Source organism: Pseudophryne corroboree, chromosome 5 (genome assembly GCF_028390025.1).
Source record: "Pseudophryne corroboree isolate aPseCor3 chromosome 5, aPseCor3.hap2, whole genome shotgun sequence".
Lineage (NCBI taxonomy): Eukaryota > Metazoa > Chordata > Amphibia > Anura > Myobatrachidae > Pseudophryne > Pseudophryne corroboree.
In genome coordinates, this window is record NC_086448.1 from 324,093,298 (window position 1) to 324,118,170 (window position 24,873).

The window sequence follows — 24,873 nt, forward strand, 5'->3', positions numbered from 1 at the left end:
GTAACTTGTATAAACTACTCTAAAGTGGTGTAACGTGAATAAGTGGTTCTACCAGTGTCGGACTGGGGAATGTAGGGCCCACCGGGGGAATGCAGTGTTAGGGGCCCATGTTTAGGGGTGTGGCCAGTCTGCTGAGGGGGTGTGGCCTGCCACCTCATTGGTTTGACTAACCATTAGAGAGTGCAACGTCTGGGCCCCTTCATACATATATACAGTAAATTAAGCTGCTGCATGCATGACAATGTACCAGAATAATAACCGATATATAACAGCAATGCACTGTAGAAAATACACCATAGTCCAGTATAAGGTAACATATGCATAATGTATAATTCAAGTGCACAGTCTAGAACCTGATCCTTAGAGTAAGAGGCTGGCCCCCAGGCAGAAGGGCCCACCGGGGGTTTCCCCTGTACCCCTGTGGGCCAGTCCAAGCCTGGGTTCTACTGTGTTGTGTAACTTGTATAAGGGGCTCCACTGTGTGGCGTAAAGTGTATAAGGGATACTACTGTGTGGTATAATGTGAATTGGTACTATATTATGGCCATGTCCCTTCCCCCATGAAGCCACGCCCCTATATTTTTCAACATGGGGGCGCCCAAACGAAACTTTCGCCCTTGGCTTCAATAGGTCTAGAACCGACCCTTTTACCAATTTAGGATTTTTAAATATTTTTCTTTTCAAATGTAACATGCCCCCAATTCAGTACAGGGGAGGGGGCGCCGAATCATACCCTTGCTCCGGGCACCATGCCACCTCGCTACACCTCTGTCCGATACACAAGAACAACATTCTTACAAAATAATTTGACATCACAAATCGGTCTGAATCTTTCTTGTTTGCTTGTCTTATTATTCTTTAAATGTCCCTTAATGTATTTTGATTAACTTTTTTCTTTTTACTGAATTGACATTTGAATTGCTTTTTGTTTGTTTGTTTGTTTGTTTGTTTGCTTGGTTTCTGTAGAACATGGAAGATGAAAGCACGAACACAACATGCTACATAGAAAGCAGTGCAGCAAATGCCACTTTGATTACAATATATATTGTAATTTTTATTGGAGGAACAATTGGAGCTGTTGTTATGATCTTTTTGATAACTGGTATGAACAGACTTTCTGTAACAAATACATCAGTGCTCAACCTGTTAATTGTCCATGGTTTATTCCTTATCACCGTGCCATTCCGCATCGCATACTATTTTCAAAACAAATGGAACTTTAGACTTCACTTTTGCAGACTGGTTAGTGCCATGATTCACCTTCATATATACATCTCTTTTATATTTTATGTGATCATGCTGAGCATGAGATACATCAGTTTCTTTAAACAAATGGACAAAATTGAGTTCTACAGGACATTCCATTCTTTGGTAGCCAGTGGAGCTGTGTGGGTTTTAATATGCGTTATAATTCTACCGTTGGTGCTCACAAAATATGGCACAACTGCAAGTTTCAATGAAACACAGTGTTTCCAATTTCAAGAGGAACTTAAGGACCCAGCTGTGATAAAAATAAACTATTTCATCACTGCAGTCATGTTCACAGTGGTTTGTTTGCTCCTAGCTGTGCAGATCTTTATCATTGTACAAGTCATGAAAAAAGTTGGGAAACCTGTTCTGGCCCATCAAGAAACCTGGATTCAGCTTAAAAGTATTTTTTTCATTTTGGTGATGATAATTTGTTTCTTCCCTTTTCACATATTCAAAATCTACTATATGCGACATACAAGGGAATGTTTTTATTACAATGAAATTTGTTTGAGCATAACTGCACTCAGTTGCCTAGACTTTTTATTATTTGGACTTAAAACATATTTCCAAAGAGTGACTTGAAACTTAAAGATAATATGTTACATAAATATAATTTAATAAAGCACACCTTATGCTAAATTCTCAGTCAATGGTTCATAGAAAGATATGTAATAACTGAAAGGTATCTTGTTAGCTGGGGTTTACTTGATTAGGTGGGTCATTAATGGGTGCTGCTGCTTGACCATTATTGAGTAATTAATGATTAATGATGTAATCTTCTTTAACATATTTAATTACAAACAAAATTATTCATACACTTGATAATGCTGATTTATATACAGGAATGAAAAGCTATACCTTATACACACTTTAAATACACTTTACCATGGAGCCGATGTGGCCGCTAAACTTAATACACACTCTACGCACCTTTTACGCTGTTAGCGTACAGAGTCCCATACCGTGTACGGACTTTGCGTACAAACGCAGCGCTGACGGTACAAAGTACACACTGCGCGTACACACCCAATGAATACACTTTAAACCTTATGCAGTAATGCAGTGCGATGCTATTACACTTTAAACCTTAGCAGGGAAAGAAAGACACGACACCAGTCTGTAGTTAAACCACTGGGTTCCGACACCACAGCGTATTATTGCTGAAAGGGGGTTACAATATAAAAAATACGATACAACAGAATAATGGCTACATTCAATGGTACATACGTGATTGGATTCGCCGCGCTACCCGGTCCGGTCCTCGGTCATCTAATAGATAACTTTGTGAGTCTTGTCTCTGACCAGGCCTGCTGCAGGCTCTCTTTATACAATTCATCCAAAACATAACACAATGGATACTGTAATCTCTTTGTCCATTGGACACAGCGATGGTCATTTACAGTACAGGAGAGGTCATAGGTCGGTTTGAATAGGTGGGCGATGTCTGTTCCAACTGCTCTTGTGGGTGGTCTCCTCTGGATTCCTGCCGCATACATAATGTACAGTAAATACAGTTTATATCTATATTCTGCCCCTGCACATAACTATCCGCAGGAACATGCGATCTTCCTCAAACCAACACCGGAATGTTACCATTAAAATACCCTACAGCTGGACACCAAACACCACCTTATAACCTTGTTCTGTCCCCTCCTATCCTGTAAAGGTGAATCCCTTTGTTCTGTTACCATTTAAACTGCTGTTACTTTTTGATGTGGTGCAGGGAGACTATGTGTACGTTGTGCACTATTTGGATTAAATATGTAATGTGTTTTGATAGCTTTCCATGCGTTCACAAATTCTACCTTAAATACTCATACCACGTGCTAATGCGCAGGACCGCGGGAGCGACCATACGCAAATTGCGGATATGCGCACGCACGGCAGAACAAGTACACGCGCGGAGGCCATCTGTGTGTAGTTTGTACGTGATGTGTGTACTGCAATATTTTTCGACTTTGACAGTCCACCTTTTGGCAGTCACCAATAACTGCCACTATCTAATCACTAAACAGAAAAATATCTATACAATATCTACAGAAGCTTTGATGATCAGGGGAGAGTTGTAGGTGGGAAATATATGACCTAGTGGGATAGTAAAAAGCATGTATGTATGAATCCATGTCTGAGGGGCATGTATCATCGTGCCGTATATGTTCTAAATAAGCTTCGAGGTACTGCGAAGTATACATTAAATCCTTCTCATCCCGTATTAAGGGTCTGTAAGTGGGCCAACAAACACTACCGAGCTCTTTTCGGCTTCTTGTTCCAACAAATGGGGTGCACATTTAGTTGATGATACATGAAAAGGGGAAACATATGTGAGTGCTAGTATATGTGGATATCACCTGTCGACTATGTGTGCCATTAACTGAAGGTTGCAGAGATGAAGATAAGACACATATATAAAAATACATTTACATCAACATTTTGGATAATGCTGATGTCTTTTTCCGTATGGATGTATCTGGGCAGAGGGGGAGACAAAAGAAAAACGGGTGAAAGAAACAGGCCATGAAATTCATTTGCAATCCTTATCATAACACTGTCTCTATGAATGGGTCATAAATTAAATCTGCTGCTATAACAGCACCCTTGCTCCTTAGACTCATCAACTTTGTGCTGTGCTTGCGCCGCGTCAGAATTTGAACACACCTAAATATCGAACCAATAATTATGACGACTCCCAGGATACAAAGGAGAAGCTTCCCTACACTCATAATAACATTTTGAGCCCATTCTCCTAAACCTGAGAACCAATTTCGTGGGTTTAGCCATGAGACCCAGCCGGTCAGTTCATTGCTCACAGTCGCCAAGGTTTGGTTGTGCTTCCTCCTGAACTCCCACTTCAACTGCAAGATATCGTTCATCTTTTGATCGATGATCTCCGTGGGGTCGTCAGTACTGTTCGTAATATATGTACAGCACTTCACACCATATTGAGTTGCCAGAGTAACACAGTACCCACCTGTCACGGCTGTGATATAATTAAGGACCATCCGGTGCTGAATCAGTTCCTGCTTGTAAGCTTGTAACTCCCTTCCCGTATATTGGAAGGTGTCGTCATACATCTCAGTGATATTATCTATCAGGTTCGCCAGCGCATGGATATACCTATAATTTATAATTCCTCTGGCAGTACGGGTGATGTCTAATGCGAGAAGGAATTGAATCCCGGTGGATTCGTGGATCAAATCAGAGGCTGCGTTCTCTGTCCTATCTATGAGGTGTCTCTTGATGATGTGTTCATAGTGGGTAAGAGTATAAGGAGCCTGAGCACTGCGGTGAACGTCTTTCATCTTATCATGGGTTATGGTCATGACCTATTGCAGTACTCTCCCAATATAACACAGTCCCTCTGAGTTCGGGGCAAGCCACTTGTACGCCTTCCTCCCACATATGAAATAGGCATCATCTGGGAGAACATAGGGGACAAAGTATGACATCACCATATTACAAACTTTCCAAGTAAAGAAACCAATCCCTAGTTCTCCCATCTGCTCAGTACAAGTATCAGGCTGGATGATATGGGCACAATACCCTGGCGATACTTTTCCAACCCACATGGTCTTGCTTCCACGAGTATACCTATACCGAAAATACCTCCCACTGTAGGCTATTTGGCGTACAAGTTCAGAGTCTATGGGTATCCTATCAGCTCTGTGTGAAAAGGTCAATGTCTGGTTATTCCACGTCACTTCCCAATTTCCAGGTTTTTGGTAATTGGAAATATTAAAACACAATAAGGACCTGTCTACATGATACTTGTGGAGCTTCAAACTAGGGGGCCTAGAAATATTGAATTTCTTGTCCACCGGTTTCCCACCCCGTAATTCGAGTACCTCATCTATTGCTAAAGGGTACGGTACTAATCCTGACTTGCTCTGACCTTGAGGTACTTGTGAGCACACCCAGCATTCTGTCTGGTTTAAGACCTTACCCACTAGTGAATGGTAATCACTCAACAGATGATGGTCCATGTCGATATTAAGGTTGGACTGACATGTCTGGATGCACCCATCCTCGACTATATTTTCACAATTCCTGCAGATACAATTTTCCTCAGACAATAGCCCCTCACAGTGCCTCCGAGCTCCCTGACTACCAGAGCGCTTACTGATGCCAGCCTTTACTAAAGTGATGCGCTGATCCTGAGATCCTACAAATTCATACTTGCCATCAGAACCCATTCCAGATCCCTGCTCGACCTCTCTGGGACCCTCACCAAAACAAACCAGAATTACTAACAGAACCCGAAACGCAGTCTCTTGTGATCGATCCATTTCGTTAGGGGAAAGGAGGAAAATAAGAAGGGGAAAAGACAGGAAAATGCAGGGGGAGGTGAAAAAAAGAATGATACTACAACCGTTCTAGATCTGTGCTCGGATGCCCTTCAACAGTCCTGCCTCTCAACCTTCCCGGAACAGACACTCCAGTGATACGAGGTTCTCTACACTCTGCTCTTTGTCACGAGTTCTCTCCGAGTCAGCGACCTTTCTGTAGGGAACATAAATCTTGCATTTCACTGTGTTTAACTGTTGTGTATTATCAGTTGTGTGAAGTAAACCATCTGTGGAAAGTGAAAAGAGAACGGAAATAATAAAAAGAAAATTTTTCAGATTTGCGTTCACCATCAGGCTGTCACGCCATCATGCATATCGGTGTCTATATACAGTCTCCCTTCACCCGTATTTCTATTCTCCACCCTTTGTGCATGACCAGGCACACTGATACTGGTGTCCCTATGCTGGTGAGATATACTGGATTTGGGCAGAACTCTGAAAGACCGAGTAGGCCTGTGGCGTCTGAACTGTAACCCTGTCGGTGAACGTAAGAGATGAAGAGGAAACTTCGAAGACAAACCACATAGAGTTTAGTAACAGATAAGTTTGTAGAGGCAAAGAAGATTTTACAAAGTTTGACATCTGGATTGGGCACTACGGGGAATGATTCTCTACTCGGTCTGCTCCCCCCGAAAAAAAATCTATGTGTGTTATATCTCTACTGGGACTATCCCAGCCATCAATCCAGTGTCCTGTCCATTCTAAGTTCATAGGGAACCCGGTATCTTTGAGATAATTTCCTCTACCTGTGATGGACATGTATCTAGAACAGTGAAATGCAACCTTAGTCTTCGTGGGTATCCAACATAATTCGTACTTCCTGGGCGGGAGCACGCTGTATACCATCTCTAACAAAACTTCTGCTAAATTAATTAGAGGTCACTTCTGCTAGAGAAAGAAGCAGAAGTTTAGAGACCTCCTCCTAACCCCAGTAAGTTCTGTCAAAAGGGTAAAGTTGCATTTATTCCATTCTTCCCATTAACAGAATCTGTGTTTTCTATATGGCTCGTGACTCCTTACTATATGTCCCTTGATGCCGTCTATGTGTTTAATAACGTGGCTTGTTTTCTCTGTCTAGAGGTCTACATTGGCTATGTGCTCTACTACTCTTGCAATCTCTAGCAAAATGTCCTTTATTTTTTTTACAAATGTAACAATTTCTCTGTCTTTTCTTACCACCAGGGTTTTGGGATTTAGGCTGATGAGACTCTGGTGTAAGAGCCTGTATACTTTCAATCCTCAGCCTCTCCTCCTGCAGTTCTCTACGCCTAGCAATATTCTTATGGTGTTCAATTGCGCACTGTATAAGACAAGCAACTGTGACCCCTCTCCAATTAGGCAAAGATGTTTGTACCCTGTCCCTTACTGTCTTATTGAGTCCGTCCATTAATACAGAAACAGCTACCTCCCTGTAATTCGCATCGTTCCCTGTATCTGATACCCCAATGTATCTATCCATTATTTGCAGGGCCCAATGGAAATATTCAGATGTAATTTCATTTTCCCTCTGTTTTATGGAGAAAATTCTTCTCCACTTAACAGTTGTGGGGAAAAACAACTCTAGTTGCATGTTAATTTGCTCTAAGTTCTCCTGATTGTGTTTTGTCAGTCATAAGACTATCCAACTCTAATCTACAATCAGTGATACATTTTTGGGTGTCAATATTAGGAGGTAGGCACGCTTTCAAAAATATCCGCCAGTGTTTGTTTGTCAGTTCATACGCATTACCCAGATCTCTGAAAAATTTCTGACATCTGGCTAAATGCTTCCGAGGGTCGGGGAAGTCTGAAATGATCGATCGCAGCTCATCTCTGGGCCACGGGCAATACATTGCATTATTCTTGGTGAGGATTATTCCCTGACTATCGGTTCCCCCATTGGGGGTTACTATTTCCAAGACAGGGTGTAATCCTACCATTCCGTTCCTAATCTGTTTACTGTGAGGTGTTGTTGTCTCTGTGCAATGAACTGTCTCACACTTACCGGTAGCTGTGACCTCACCAGTTCTTTCATTGGGGAATATTGTTACTGCTCTACCTGATTGGACAGGCCCCACCTGAGTTTCCTGCAGCAAGGTGACTGCTTGGAGGAGAGCTGCGATTTGGCTGGATATATTTGTTATTAAAAAAAGATATAGATTCAATATATATATTACAAAGTACAGTATACCTATAGTTACAACTCATACAGTAAGCAGTTAAAACATACAGTTACATACAATTACAGTTACAGGCCAGCGATACAATTACCATTCCCTTCAATGCATCTTATGTCTCTCTCTCTCTGTAAATAAATACAGGAACTGATCTGCCAGTAAGTCCATCATCCTCTTGTGACCTATAACCTTGAAAAGACTTCAAAAACAGGATACATCTTGCAAAAAATAATTAGGGTTAATACATTGTTTTTACATACTACTATATTTTACGGATATACCATTGACTGTAGCCATCTTCTCCCCCGCAATATACGGTAGTGGTGGTGGTGCGGTTGCCATTATTTTCCCGCTAGGTTTGGAACCTGCTGCGCGAGCTAATTCCCTTTGCATATCCCCCTCATGTTGCCATAAATTTAAACAATCTGTATGTCTAATCCTTTGTCTCCTGGATTTTATCAGACATATCCTTATCCTTAAGTTCTGCAATACCTCTGGTTCAAAGCTGCCCACCCTAGGGAATGGTTCCCTATCTTTGTTAGTCATACATACCCATTCATTGCAAAAAGCCTCCGTGTGTGAACCATACTTCTCACACATAATAAACCTTGCTGACCTTCTCGGTCGCAAATCTGACCTTTTCGGTCCCACTTCTTCAGCCTGAACCCTAGCTACTGAACGCCCACTGCTTGTGCAATTGGATCCCATCGCGGACTTTTTTCCAATAAACGCAATCCCCAATGCACACCGCAGATAGACGGTGAAAGACACCTAGCGCTTTCACTCGCTCCTTCTCCACTGAGTACCACGACTCACTGCAATAGTAAACACCGCGAACCCAGCGAGGCCCTATCTGGTTTCTATTTACTGGAAGTGTTTAGGAGTGACTTACCTATTCCAGTAAATATACACCGCTGGAGATTTTCCTGAGAGAGACCAGTGAAAACTCCCTATAACCTTATACACAAATCACACTTGCGTATGCCCTATACAGCACTACTGATACCGCGGTTTTACGCAAAAGCTCGTAAAGGGGTATTAAGTTGCGCTATATATATTGCACCCACAAATGCGCGGTCCAATCGTACAGCGTATAGGTACTTGTTACCTATCTGCCGTACAACCACGGGTCGATGTACAAACTGCGACCCTCAGCCCGGAGCGTAATACAAAAACCTTTTTACTTCAATATTTCACAATACTTATGCACTATCATGCTCCTTTGCAAATCACCTCACGATTTGCGTATTTCAATTTATATTAACGTGAGTCAGTCGCCTCACACCACCAAGCCTCTACTTACTTGGTGTACCACGGGACCCGATTTCCGGAGTTCAATACGTTCACTCTTACATTCGCTCACTCAAATATACTTTGTTTTTTTTGTACAGAACATTTGGATTCATTCAGGTTGGCAGCTTTACCCCCAGAGGCAATTTAAATAAAATTATTTTTACTAAATTTAGTTTTTATACTAAATTTTTTTTAGAAACCGGGTAGTTTTGTGCTATTGTAGTGTGGCTACTGTCCCACCTTTAAACTAAACGAACTATTGTGTAATTTGTACTTAGCGCCCGTACTCTTACGCAAGTTGCGTAAACACGTGACCATGCGTTTCTCCTACGCCGCGTGTGCAGTTCCGTACAAAACCGTACGTCCGCAATAGCACAAATCATACAACTCTATAAATGTGAGCAATAAAACTACTTTTGCCCACTAAACACAACACAGTTTCTTTCTGTATAAACCTTTACAACTAGGCCAGACTGTTTGTGCTTTACGCTTACTTCCTTAAATATTTATTTTAGTTTTAACTATATAGCAACAAATATCTCCGGTTTCACACAGGTCTAAATTAATCTAGCAATCTGAATGTTATGGCAACAATGTGAGGGTATACAAAGAGTATGGGTGCTGTGTACGCTTTTGGCGCCCCCCAAAAAAATTCACAGATTTTTAAATAGCTTTTTTTCTGTTTACCTTACGGGTTCTACCAGCATCTCTACAAACCATACAGAGCAGACGCCATCTAATCAGCAAATAAGTAGGGTTTTCAGTGTATCCATCGACCAGGAAAAGGATACGTAGGATACTTTCTGTCCACCCTTTTGCTGATAGATTAAGTCTGCTGTGACCTGTTAGGCTGTGAGTATGTGGAAAACCGTACCGAGCCCCCAATTGAGAATGCCGATTTATATACAGGAATGAAAAGCTATACCTTATACACACTTTAAATACACTTTACCATGGAGCCGATGCGGCCGCTAAACTTAATACACACTCTACGCACCTTTTACGCTGTTAGTCCCATACCATGTACAGGACTTTGCGTACAAACGCCGCGCTGACGGTACAAAGTACACACTGCGCTTACACACCCAATGAATACACTTTAAACCTTATGCAGTAATGCAGTGCGATGCTATTACACTTTAAACCTTAGCAGGGAAAAAAAGACACGACACCAGTCTGTAGTTAAACCACTGGGTTCCGACACCACAGCGTATTATTGCTGAAAGGGGGTTACAATATAAACAATATGATACAACAGAATAATGGCTACATTCAATGGTACATACGTGATTGGATTCGCCGCGCTACCCAGTCCGGTCCTCGGTCATCTAATAGATAACCTTGTGAGTCTTGTCTCTGACCAGGCCTGCTGCAGGCTCTCTTTATACAATTCATCCAAAACATAACACAATGGATACTGTAATCTCTTTGTCCATTGGACACAGCGATGGTCATTTACAGTACAGGAGAGGTCATAGGTCGGTTTGAATTGGTGGGCGATGTCTGTTCCAACTGCTCTTGTGGGTGGTCTCCTCTGGATTCCCGCCGCATACATAATGTACAGTAAATACAGTTTATATAGTTTATATTTTGCTCCTGCACATAACTATCCGCAGGAACATGCGATCTTCCTCAAACCAACACCGAAATGTTACCCTTAAAATACCCTACAGCTGGATACCAAACACCACCTTATAACCTTGTTCTGTCCCCTCCTATCCTGTAAAGGTGAATCCCTTTGTTCTGTTACCATTTAAACTGCTGTTACTTTCTGATGTGGTGCAGGGAGACTATGTGTACATTGTGCACTATTTGGATTAAATATATAATGTGTTTTGATAGCTTTCCATGCGTTCACAAATTCTACCATAAATACTCATACCACGCGCTAATGCGCAGGACCGCGGGAGTGACCAAATGCAAATTGCGGATATGCGCACGCACGGCAGAACAAGTACACGCGCGGAGGCCATCTGTGTGTAGTTTGTACGTGATGTGTGTACTGCAATATTTTTCGACTTTGACAACTGAGACATGGAGATTTCAGAATTATAATTCTTACGTGGGCTTAGAAAATACTAAGTTTAGGATTCAGAGTTCCCCCTCTCCGTGTACTGTATAGTATGGACTTGATTCAGAGTTCCCTCTGTCCATGTACAATATAGTATGGATTTGATTCAGAGTTCCCTCTTTCCATGTACAATATACTGTAGTATGTATTTGATTGAGAATTCCCTCTTTCCACGTACAATATACTATAGTATGGATTTGATTCAGAGTTCCCTCTTTCCATGTACAATATACTGTAGTATGAATCTGATTCAGAGTTCCCTCTTTCCATGTACTGTATAATATAGTATGGATATGATTCAGAGTTCGCTCTTTCTATGTACAATATACAGTAGTATGGATTTGAGTCAGAGTTCCCTCTTTCCATGTACAATATACTGTAGTATGGATCTGATTCAGAGTTCCCTCTTTCCATGTACAATATACTGTAGTATGGATCTGATTCAGAGTTCCCTCTTTCCACGTACAATATAGTATGGATTTGATTCAGAGTTCCATACAAGTCTGCTCTGACAGCGAACCTTGCAATTATTTAGCTACTGCGCATGTGTCAGAGCCTGCATAAGCAACTTTGAGCAATTAAGACCAGTTCAGAGTCAACTGCATCTCAGCCACATGTCCACTTGCAGCTGAATGGCTGTAACTGGGTGGCAACATGGTATCTGCACTAAAGATAAGTGTACCATGGGCATGTAGATATACTGTAAAGGCCCGTACACACTTATCGATGTATCGGCCGTTCTATTGAACGGCCGATACATCGCGGGACCGTCGGACAGTGTGTACGGGCGATACGTCTGTGAACTCTGTCGTTCACAGACGTATCGCGTCGGCTGCGCAGCACAGCCGACGGCCAATATATCTAACGATATATTGGCGCGTCGCTGTGTGTGTACGGGGCGGTCGTCCGACCGCCCGTACACATGCTGCGGCGGCCGGCGGCGATTGACAGGTGAACCGGGCGGGCGCGAGCGCCCGCCCACCCAGTTCATGACGTCAGTCCCGCGACGGATCGGGCTGTGTGTATGCACAGCACACTGCCCGATCCGTACATAGATATATCTGCAGATCAATTGATCTGCAGATATATCTAATAGTGTGTACCCACCTTAATTGCATACCTCCCAACATGACCCTCTCCAGGAGGGACACAATGCTCTGTTCCTGGACTTTTCTCTTAATGTATGATTGCTGGCACCTGTGTTGAACAGGTTAATGGATAAGAAAGGCGTTTCACCACAGGTGAGGGCAATCATAAATTAAGAGGGAAGTCCAGGAGCAGAGCATTGTGACCCTCCTGGAGAGGGTCATGTTGAGAGGTATGTAATTGCAGGCCATTCAGACGTGATTGTACACAGAGATCCATCTTATTTCAGCTTAGTGTCTGGCACCAAGGATACAGCTGGTGCAAAAATGTGTTGATAATTGCTACTTGCACAAGCAGATGTATATGTACGAAGATACACATTTCGTCTGCGGATGCGGCCAAATTGCATGCGGCTCTGAATCAGCTTGTGTCTTTAATTTGTATCTTATGGCAAGCAAGACATTGAACAAATCCAGTTGTACATCAAATCTTGGTAGCAATGTAATGGTAATCACACAATCCAGGTAGAATGGTCTACACTCTACTACACCAATTTCTCTTGTTAATAGTCTAAAGGTGGGTACACACTATTAGATATATCTGCAGATCAATTGATCTGCAGATATATCTATGTACGGATCGGGCAGTGTGCTGTGCATACACACTGCCCGATCCGTCGGGGGACTGACGTCATGAACTGGGCGGGCGGGCGCTCGCGCCCGCCCAGTTCACCTGTCAATCACCGCCGGCTGCCGCAGCATGTGTACGGGCGGTCGGACGACCGCCCCGTACACACACAGTGATGCGCCAATATATCGTTAGATATATTGGCTGTCGGCTGTGCTGCGCGGCCGACGCGATACGTCTGTGAACGACGGAGTTCACAGACGTATCGCCCGTACACACTGGCCGACGGTCCCGCGATGTATCGGCCGTTCAAGAGAAAGGCCGATACATCGACCAGTGTGTATGGGCCTTAACTCTATTCTAAAGGCCCGTACACACTGGTCGATGTATCGGCCGTTCTCTTGAACGGCCGATACATCGCGGGACCGTCGGCCAGTGTGTACGGGCGATACGTCTGTGAACTTCGTCGTTCACAGACGTATTGCGTCGGCCGCGCAGCACAGCCGACAGCCAATATATCTAACGATATATTGTCGCGTCGCTGTGTGTGTACGGGGCGGTCGGCCGACCGCCCGTACACATGCTGCGGCGGCCGGCGGTGATTGACAGGTGAACTGGGCGGGCGCGAGCGCCCGCCCGCCCAGTGCATGACGTCAGTCCCCCGACGGATCGGGCTGTGTGTATGCTCAACACACTGCCCGATCCGTACATAGATATATCTGCAGATCAATTGATCTGCAGATATATCTAATAGTGTGTACCCACCTTAAGAATAATAACTGTTTATACTGAGAGAATTCTCTGCTGTTTGCTCAGATAAAGGTGATCAAAATTTGGCCAAATGATTACATACCTCTTCAAAAATTAATATTTTTGATTTATCATTTTCATTAAACTAATAAAACTATTCATGACAATATTGTAAAACTGGATCCACTGCTTATCCTTATACTAGTGTTCATAAGTGATTGAGCTCTGCCTAATAACCGTGGCAGTGCTGCAATTACTGTATTATCCATATAGCGACAGACTTTCATTTTTAACAAATACAGTATATCCCCTCTATGTACTAAATGAAACTTGCAGGGACAGTGGTTCTTGAGAAAGGGAGTTACATCTCGGACATATTGGAGGAGTCTTTCACTTTATGGAAAGGCTCCCCCTAAGAATCTGATACCGAGCATGCACACAGTTTTATTGGCATGCCCCAGAGAAGGGTAATAAGTTATTCTCCCCTTTTTTGTACAGTTTGGATTATATGTGGAGAACACCCTAGGTCAACTAATTATATAAATTAATGAATTTATAGAATTGTTTATATTCTCTGATTTACAGTGAAAATCAACAGTAAAAAAATATGTTATTATATTACTATTATATTATTATTATTATTATTATTATTATAATACCAGTGTGGAGAATTTTATTGTGGTAACCAAGGTTTGAAAATGTATGTAACAGAAACAGTAAAAACATCAAATGACTATATTATTTAAAGTTTAGAGCCACCTCCTTCATAAAATTCAACTTCTACTTTTTCCACATTCCTCACAGCTGGCATAGGAAATCGAAGTGTATTGTGAGTTCCATTCAAGATGTCAACATTCAGAATGTTGACAATCAAAATGTTGACACCAGTATGTTGCCATGTTCTGAATGTCAACATTCAGGATGTCAACATGTTTACTATAATAGCATGTCAACATTACATATGAAGATGTTGACACACGCCGTTAGGGTTAGGCTGCAATTAGGGTTAGAGTTAATCTTACTGTCAACATTAAGAGTACTGCCAACATTCTGTCGATATTAACAATGTCGACAATTTCATTTGTTGACAGTCTGAACATGAAAACATACTGAATGTCACCATTCTGAACAAATCGACATTATGGTGTCAACACTTTGCTTGTTGACATATCATATCACACCCTTTTGTTTCTGCAATAATTGTTTATACTGTATTTGAGTCATTTTTTTCACTTTGTCATTTACTTATTAACTTACTAAATTACTTTTACCTTAAGGATTCAACTGCTGGTGTTCTGTTTGAATTGTTTAGGTACAGTCAGGGATGTTTCTACCGGCAGGTGAGCCGTTGCACTCACACGGGGCACCCACCGCAAACCCTGCTGCCCGCTGCTGCCCTATCTCAGTGACCTTCCCCATGCCCCTCCGAATACTCTGCTCACTGGGCAGAGCTCAGCGGTATGACACAGTGTTTGCTTTGTGACAACATAACGTCACATATCGGGGAGTGATACATTAAATGAAGATAGTGAGGAGGAGCGGGCGAGCGCTGTTTTGCAGATAATTTGGGGGAGGAGTCAGAGCTTGGGTGGGTGTGGACTGGTGTGTGCAGCGGCAGCAGGAGGAGGACCAACCAGTCACCCAGACTCTCAGAGAGACCACCGCTGCACTGACTAGGAAGACTGAGAGACCCTGCTTCAGTGAGTATGGGTATTATTCAGTTAACTCACTCACAGACTGGCTCCAAATTAAATAATACTCCCTTATGTGTTTTCAGTGCCAGCAGGGAATAACTGTGTGCCAGACCGTTTCAGTCCCACTTGTTGGGTGCAGTGCTGTTACACATAACTACTGCTCTCTCACTCTCTACTGCCCCCCTCCTTCCCCAGGTATAAATGGCTCTATCTGGCGTAATGTGTGTAAAGGGCTCTGTCTGGCATAATGTGTATAACATGCTTTACCTGGTATAATGTGCATAAGGGGCTCTGCCTAGTGTAATATGTATAACATGCTCTGCCTGCCTGGCATAATGTGTGTATGGGGCTCTGCCTGCCGTTAGGCATATAATATGGTGTCAGGGGCATAATTGTGTGGGGCATAATAAAGTGCAGGGGGCATTACTGTGTGGGGCATAATATAATCAAAAACAACAGAAACCCAGAGAGTACATTAAATATATTGCATGGTTAGTGAAGACATTTTGGGTAATAACTTCCATGGGTTATATATTAGACCCACGAAATGTACTAGGTAAGGCAGCCGTCTTGGGCGAACTACGTAGGATTACCCTGGATGGATTAGGTTATGCTAGAAGAGATTACACAAAATGGGTGGTTGCTGTGGCCTAACGGTTGTAGTATTGTCCCACCATAACCGTCTGCTGTGATTCCCCCAGAGCTGTAACTAGACATTTTGTTGCCCTGTACCAAAAAGAACACTGCTGCCTCCCCAGATTTAGAATAGGGACAGTGTTCAGGCTTGCAGGAAGGGGAGTGACCACACAATAGTACATCCAATTCAGATTACATGTGCTGGCTGACATTTGCACATGTGCAATGTGCTCTGTGGACTTGAAGCAGGAAGCAGTGTGGTAGCTTTATGCTTCAAATTGCTTTATGCTTCCATTTCCTTCACCAGGATTCTTACTGGAGCCCATCTCCTGGCAAGAGATTGTTAGTAAATTCACGTGAAAATATACATTTTCACATTGTGAATTTACACAAAAAAATATTTGACATCCACATTAAAACCGTGGATTTTGATAAATATGCCCTTAAAATGAGCAATTAAGAAAGTAGATATCAGGAATGCATTGGCAATCAGCCAATCACATGTGATTTGCTGGTACTGGTGACCATCATCATCATCATCATCATCATCATCATATTGTACCTGCTTTGGACCACACACAAAGAATCCAACTGATACAGTTGTCTGTGCGCAGTTCTGTGTCTGGAATTGTGTAAGTACTGTACCTTACTGTACCTGGCATATGTTACACCTTCCCTCCCATGTTTACACCTCTCCAGGTACAAGAGCCAGAATCATGCAAATCTGCCTAGGCACATATGCGTGTGTCTGTTTTGTAGGCATTAGCAAAGTGATTTTATGTTATTTATACTATACATACTGGCATTATTACCACTCTGCAAGAGCCCCTCAGTATGCAGAGGCGGATATAGACCTCATAGGGCCCTAGTGGTAAATCCGCTGCTGTATGATGGTGAGTTTGATAACTTAATTGCAAGACCTCGTATAATGGAGTCACACTAAAGGCACTGATATATAGTCCATGCAGTCACTGACTGAGGGGTGTAATAATGGATATTATAAGGGATGGGGGACCTGCTAATAGGGGATAGGGGACATGCTACAATCAGTGGGGTGGGGCGGGGGACACTGATAAATAATGCAGGCACCCATCCCTTATTATAATACCCATTATTACACCCCTCAGTCAGTGTGAATAAAATGAATTGATTATATATCATTCCCCCCCTGTCTGTAGCAGGCATCTCCTATATGGTAGAACTTAAAACCAGGGCCGGATTAAAGGACACTTGGGCCTGGGGATGAAAATATTTAAGGGCCTATTGTGAGAATCGGGGAGGTGTGACTAGTGCTGTGTGGGTGTGGCCAAAGCCAAATGGGCATGTATACCCCCTAATATCAGCCCCAATGTCTCCCTAATTATGTAAAAATATAAAAATTGCATCATTTTGTGAGAAGAATAGAAATATAATCTAAATAGTAATTCTTTATGGCCAGTTGATGGCTGGTCATAATCATGCTACAATGATGATTGGCCTATTTTTATGTGGAGGCCTGGAGCTGTAGCTCCATCTGCCCCATTGTTAATCTGCTTAAAACGTAGTATAATAGTATATTCATACTGTATATCACCAGTCATGGTGTGCCTCCCCACGACCACGATTGTAGCAGGTGGATGTTAGACACTGTAATAATGCTATCCACCGCCCCCTTTCATCCCCCACTCCCACCTATTAGAATTTGAAGTAGGTGAATGTTATATAACATTTTAAAAATAGTAAATACTATAATAAAGTACACTGGAAGACCTAGTGTTTTTTTCTGTGCACATCCCGGCTCCTCTCTCTAAGCATCTGACGTTATACACATGTATGTCATGACTGGTCACATGCACAGTACTGTAGGACCGAGACACAGGTGTGCGCTGGAGTCAGTACCCAACAGCTGACTAATCACTGACAGCCTGCTCAGCTCTCTGACAATTTCGGTGAAGCTCATGGTCCGCCAGAAATGCTCTTTATATAGCCCTGTCGACGGGCCCCCTGGGACCAACAGGGCCCTAAGCATCCGCTTTGGTTGCCTTGTGGTAAAACCTCCTCTGACAGTATGTCACTAAATTGTGTTTTAGATGCTCCCTAAACCATGATGCTTACATTCCCTTCATGGTAACTAAAGCCTTTGACAGAGCCGCAACTAGGGGGGGGGGGGCCTAGGGGGTCGCATGCCCCGGGCGCCGGATTTGAGGGGCGCTGAAACGCACAACCTCCAACATGGTCACCATCAGGGTGTCCGCCTCGGCTGGAACTAGACGCCATCCATCCGGTGCATTGCACCAGTACCCGCCGCAGAGCAGAGACCCGCAGCCTCCGGCACTATGAGTCAGTCTGACTCATTAAATGCTGTAGATGTTGTGCAGGCCGCGGGTCCTACCAGCCACAGCTCTTCCCCTGGTTTCGGAAATGGGCTGGTCACATCAGCATCATCACTGACGAATCTGACATCACTGTGCAGCAAGGCTGGCTCCGGGTCGCGTCCCCTGCTGTCTCAGTGTCTCCTTCCTTTCAATCTCTCCCAGCCAGACTCAGGGAAGCAAGCTCCGCCTCCCAGATGAGACGAGGAGCTGACCTGGGCTGGGAGCTGCATGATGTGAGGGAGAGTCAGGCATCTTGGCTGGGCTCGTGTGACTGGCGGTAAGTGCTGCTGTGACTTGTGTCAGAGGTTAGCTGACAGTTTGTGTCCCTGATCGCTCCTTCCTTCAGTCATTCCACTGTAGGCTAAAATAGATGACTGAGGGCTGCATGGTCTCAAACAGACATGTGGGGGCAGGTAGTGATAAAGACCGTGGAGTGAATGGAGTATATATACATATGTATACTGTAGGTCCCTGGTTCTAATCTATATTTATACGGTTTCTGCGCCCTTCCTGTGTCTTCTTGCAGCTACTGTATAAAAAGTGTTATATGCTTAATTACATGTTTCTGTGTTACCATTCTGATGCATTTATTGGTACAGTATATACAGTATATAGAAGGTTAGTGGGACAGCAGAACAGTGTGTAAACAACATTGTGTTGTACAGTGTTGTTCTGGTTTAAATCTATAAATGATTCTGACGTTTACCAGTATGTGTTTATGGGAGTGTGTTTTCCAGTGTTAACGCAATGGGATTCAGTATGTTTTACTGGTGGACGGGATGCCGGCTGTCAATATCCAGACAGCAGGATTCCGCTCGCCAGAATGCCGGCAAAAGGGTGAGCGCAAGAGTCCTCTTTCGGGCTCGCGGCACCCGCCACAGGATCTATTCCTACTCTATGGGTGTTTGGACACCCAAGAATGGGAATAGCCCTGGTGAGCTGGAATTCTGGCTGTCAGCATTGTCGGCTGTCAGGATTCCGGTGTAAGTATCCTGACCACTGGGATCCCAACAGCCGGCAAATTAAACGCATCCCACACAATTCATTTTGGGCACAGGGGACCTTGATTCCCCACTACGCCAGTGTCACTCACTACTTACAAGTTGGTTTCCCACTCATTGCCCAGGAATTGAGTTGCTAATGTCCTGCTGTTTTCTACATTCATAGGTGGGTACTGGAGATTATTAGAAGTGGAGACAAACAGAGGTATATTTGCTTATGCAGTTGCAAGGTGATAATTAAGCCCAAGCTTGCAATATAGTAATGTAAATGACTGGTTGCATGTATCATTGCAGTAGACAATGCCGTCTGGGTGATACATGTTCCATGGCTGCTCTGTTTACCACACGTTCCAGGAAAGTTTGTGTGTGTGGTAATAATCTGCATAGTGTGACCAACTTGTGACTACATCTATTTTGCTTCTGAGCCTAGCGTCACCATTTGCATGTCACTGGTTAGGCAAGTCGTTTCCATATGTATGTATCAAAGCACTGTTGTCAGGCTTTGCAAGCAAAAAAGCTCAATAGAGTGACATACTGTAGCTAGCACGGGTTATAAGTCTGGCCATAGACATACAAAATGCGGTGTGGTATAGTCGTAGAGGTGCAGTGTTATTAGGTGTTTGTGTGGTGTAGTCATTGAGTATAAGTGTGATACTCTTAGAGGTGCAATGTTATAAAGGTATGCTTTGTGCGATAGTCCTAGAGGTGCAATGATATTATAGAGGTATGCTTTGTGCCATACTTGCCTACCCTCCCGGAATGGCCGGGAGGCTCCCGAAAATCGGGTGACCCTCCCGGCCCCCCGGAAGAGCAGGCAAGTCTCCCGATTACAGGGGTCCCCCCCTGCCCGGCTGCCCACTTAGCGAGTGAAGTGGGCGGTCCGGGCAGGCAATGACGCGATTCTTGTTGAATCGCGTCATGCAAGCCACGCCCCCCACTGTATAATGCCGGTAATTGCGGCATTGCACAGTGGGAGGCGTGGCTTGCATGACGCGATCCAGCAGCCACGCCCCCGTCCCTCCTCTGACCCGCCCCCGTGCCGCCTCCGGCCCGCCCCCCTCCTCACATCAGCTCACTGCCCGGCGTGCCCACCCCCCTGCTGAGTCGACTGGCTGCTCTCTCCCGGAGAGAGTAGCCCAAAAGTGGGCAACTATGCTTTGTGCGATAGTCTTAGAGGTGTAGTGATATTATAGAGGTATGCTTTGTGTGATAGTCCTAGAGGTGCTGTGTTATTAGGTATATGTGTTGCAGAGACACGGGGGTGGGGGCGCCAAATTACTCCCTTGCCCCGGGTGACAAAAATCCTAGTTTCGGCCCTGCCTTTGATACAGATTGTATACTGCTGCTTATAATTTTTTTCAACAGCTCAAAATCACTCTTCCTTTTTCATATTTTACTGTGTATATGCTGCCACCTTGTGGTTGTAAATTTCATAGTATTTTTTATTTTATATGCTACAGTCTGAAAATTGGTTTTAAAGATTGTCAGAAGCAGGGCCGTCTTTTCATATGGGCTCAATGGGCACTTGCCCAAGGGCCTCAGGAGTATAAGGGCCTTAGACTGATAGCTCATGGACCCCTCTTTCCAGGGGTACCAGATTTTTCTAAATCGGCCCTGGGGAACCGGAGATATTCGACTTTAAAGCAGTGGTCCCCATCCAAGCCTGTTAATTGTTCTTCCTAGCCAGATATCTCGGGTTTTGTCTGACTTAGAGTTTTTCTCCAAAAGATGGGACTCTCCACTTTTGGTGGACACTTGCACCTTGGGGTAAATTTACTAAGATTCGTATTTTCCCGTTTCAGGTCAAAGTTCAATCACGAATGACATCGAAAGTGTAAAACTGCTACTTTTTGAATTGATTACGACTAATTTACTAAGTTGTCGTATTCGGGTTTTTCTTTTGTTCCGATGTCGATGTCATTCGTGCTTTTTTTTCTATTTTTACGGCAGTGATTAGCAAAACACTGCCGACTTTTTTTACAATCAATCTCGGCCGGATCTGTGTGATCCGTGCTGGGGTTTATTTTATTTTATTTTTTTAAATTAAACACTGTAAAATAATAAAAAAAAATGCGTGGGGTCCCCCCTCCTAAGCATAACCAGCCTCGGGCTCTTTGAGCCGATCCTGGTTGCAAAAATATGGGGAAAAAAATGACAGGGGTTCCCCCATATTTAAGCAACCAGCATCGGGCTCTGCGCCTGGTCCTGGTCCCAAAAATACGGGGGACAAAAAGAGTAGGGGTCCCCCGTATTTTTAAAACCAGCACCGGGCTCCACTAGCTGGACAGATAATGCCACAGCCGGGGGTCACTTTTATATAGTGCCCTGCGGCCGTGGCATCAAAAATCCAACTAGTCACCCCTGGCCGGGGTACCCTGGGGGAGTGGGGACCCCTTCAATCAAGGGGTCCCCCCCCCAGCCCCCCAAGGGCCAGGGGTGAAGCCCGAGGCTGTCCCCCCCCATCCAATGGGCTGCGGATGGGGGGGCTGATAGCCTTTGTTGTAAAAGAAAAGATATTGTTTTTAGTAGCAGTACTACAAGGCCCAGCAAGCCTCCCCCGCATGCTGGTACTTGGAGAACCACAAGTACCAGCATGCGGCGGAAAAACGGGCCCGCTGGTACCTGTAGTACTACTACTAAAAAAATACCCAAAAAGAGACAAGACACACACACACCGTGAAAGTATAATTTTATTACACACATACACACATACATACATACTTACCTTAAGTTCCCACGCAGGTCGGTCCTCTTCTCCAGTAGAATCCAAGGGGTACCTGTTGAAGAAATTATACTCACGAGATCCAGGGGTCCAGGCTCCTCGGGAAATCCAGGGGTAATCCACGTACTTGAAAAAAAAAAAAAAAACGGTGTCCCGACCACGAACTGAAAGGGGACCCATGTTTGCACATGGGTCACCTTTCCACGAATGCCAGAAACCCACTTTGACTTCTGTCTAAGTGGGTTTCTTCAGCCAATCAGGGAGCGCCACGTTGTAGCACTCTCCTGATCAGCTGTGTGGTCCTGTCCTCACTGACAGGCAGCACACGGCAGTGTTACAATGTAGCGCCTATGCGCTACATTGTAACCAATGATGGGAACTTTCTGCTCAGCGGTGACGTCACTTTAGGTCAACCGCAGGGCAGAAAGTTCCCATCATTGGTTACAATGTAGCGCATAGGCGCTACATTGTAACACTGCCGTGTGCTGCCTGTCAGTGAGGACAGGACCACACAGCTGATCAGGAGAGTGCTACAACGTGGCGCTCCCTGATTGGCTGAAGAAACCCACTTAGACAGAAGTCAAAGTGGGTTTCTGGCATTCGTGGAAAGGTGACCCATGTGCAAACATGGGTCCCCTTTCAGTTCGTGGTCGGGACACCGGTTTTTTTTTTTTTCAAGTACGTGGATTACCCCTGGATTTCCCGAGGAGCCTGGACCCCTGGATCTCGTGAGTATAATTTCTTCAACAGGTACCCCTTGGATTCTACTGGAGAAGAGGACCGACCTGCGTGGGAACTTAAGGTAAGTATGTATGTATGTGTGTATGTATGTACGTAATAAAATTATACTTTCACGGTGTGTGTGTCTTGTCTTTTTTTGGGTATTTTTTTAGTAGTAGTACTACAGGTACCAGCGGGCCCGTTTTTCCGTCGCATGCTGGTACTTGTGGTTCTCCAAGTACCAGCATGCGGGGGAGGCTTGCTGGGACTTGTAGTACTGCTACTAAAAACAATATCTTTTCTTTTACAACAAAGGCTATCAGCCTCCCCATCCGCAGCCCATTGGATGGGGGGGGACAGCCTCGGGCTTCACCCCTGGCCCTTGGGTGGCTGGGGGGGGGGGACCCCTTGATTGAAGGGGTCCCCACTCCCCCAGGGTACCCCGGCCAGGAGTGACTAGTTGGATTTTTGATGCCACGGCCGCAGGGCACTATATAAAAGTGACCCCCGGCTGTGGCATTATCTGTCCAGCTAGTGGAGCCCGGTGCTGGTTTTAAAAATACGGGGGACCCCTACTCTTTTTGTCCCCCGTATTTTTGGGACCAGGACCAGGCGCAGAGCCCGATGCTGGTTGCTTAAATATGGGGGAACCCCTGTCATTTTTTTTCCCATATTTCTGCAACCAGGATCGGCTCAAAGAGCCCGAGGCTGGTTATGCTTAGGAGGGGGGACCCCACGCAATTTTTTTGGAAAAAATAAGCACTTTCCCACCCCTTCCCACTGATATACATGCACGGATCTCATGGATCCGTGCATGCCTATCCAATCACGAATAAAAAAAAAAGGTCTGTTTTTTTTTAGCACTTTTTTACGAGTTGTAATTTTTCACGGCAGTGTTTGTTTGTTTTTTGCTTTGCACTTCTTAGTAAATGACCGAGATTCATACTTAAACAGCCGCGTTTTGACCGATGGTGTATTCATTCGTAATTTTTTACTTGGACTTGCAAAAAATTACGAATGCCCTCATCTCTGCCGTGATTAGTGTTTAGTAAATTACCGAGATGACACTTTGATGAAAAAACGGCATCTCGGTCAAAATCGGGAGCTTTGTAAATTTCCCACCTTGTCTCTTCTGGTCCCTGCTGCAGCTCCACACGCTTAATATGCAGTTTTATATTTTCATTGGTGGATTGCTCTGGCTCCTGAACTCTGATCGCCAAGTCCCCAGTACCCCCTGAAAGGTGGTGCTCTCTTTTAATCCCATTCAAAGCTAAGAAAACTATTTCCAAGAACTTGAGATATCTGCAATCAAACAAGCTCCCCCCCCTACCAGAAATTGATGAATATTAAGGTCACTCCATTATCCACCCCTCCCCTACGTATTAAACACTCCTACCACCCTAAAGTTTAGTGTTTTCCCTCCCCATCTGTGCAGTAAAGGAGTAATTAGCAGAAATTACTGCTCCAGTTCCTACATTCTGAGCAAAAGATAGAACACCCCCTACCACCCATGGGACATCAAAGCTGCCAATGTAGCACCCCCCCACTCCTAACGCTGGAAGATGGGTAGGGGCCCCAGTGCATTGCTGTGCCGAGGGGCCTACACTGCTTTAAAGACGGCCCTGGTCAGAAGCTCAGTATAGCCGTAGGCAAGGGTGAGGCTACCATAGGTGCAGGGAGTGCAGCTGCTATGGGGCCCAAAGCTGAGAGGGGCCCACCTTTCCTGTCTAAGTTACATGTGTTGTATATATTTTTCACCATTGGGCGGCACATAGTGGCTCTTACAAAGTTTTGCCTTGGTGCCTACAATATATGTAGTTATGCCCCTGAACATGCTCATTGTAATGTGGTATAAAATGAACTGGAGGGCATTATTTATAATTAGAGATGTGCACTTGAAATTTTTTGGGTTTTGTGTTTTGGTTTTTGGTTCGGTTCCGCGGCCGTGTTTTGGGTTCGACCGCGTTTTGGCAAAACCTCACCGAATTTTTTTTGTCGGATTCGGGTGTGTTTTGGATTCGGGTGTTTTTTTCAAAAAACACTAAAAAACAGCTTAAATCATAGAATTTGGGGGTCATTTTGATCCCAAAGTATTATTAACCTCAAAAACCATAATTTCCACTCATTTTCAGTCTATTCTGAATACCTCACACCTCACAATATTATTTT

General features: G+C 44.2%; 1 protein-coding gene across 1 annotated transcript; it reads left to right on the top strand.

The window, feature by feature from the left end:
* Positions 1-969: 969 nt before the first annotated feature.
* LOC134929597 (probable G-protein coupled receptor 141) lies at positions 970-1,833 on the top strand. Its single transcript, XM_063925185.1, has one exon. The coding sequence runs from the start codon at positions 970-972 to the stop codon at positions 1,831-1,833; it is 864 nt and encodes a 287-aa protein (XP_063781255.1).
* The last annotated feature ends 23,040 nt before the right edge of the window (positions 1,834-24,873 follow it).

What these genes read in the sequence shown, in the direction of transcription:
- LOC134929597 (XM_063925185.1), top strand. Translation starts at nt 970, where the DNA reads ATGGAAGATGAAAGCACGAACACAACATGCTACATAGAAAGCAGTGCA.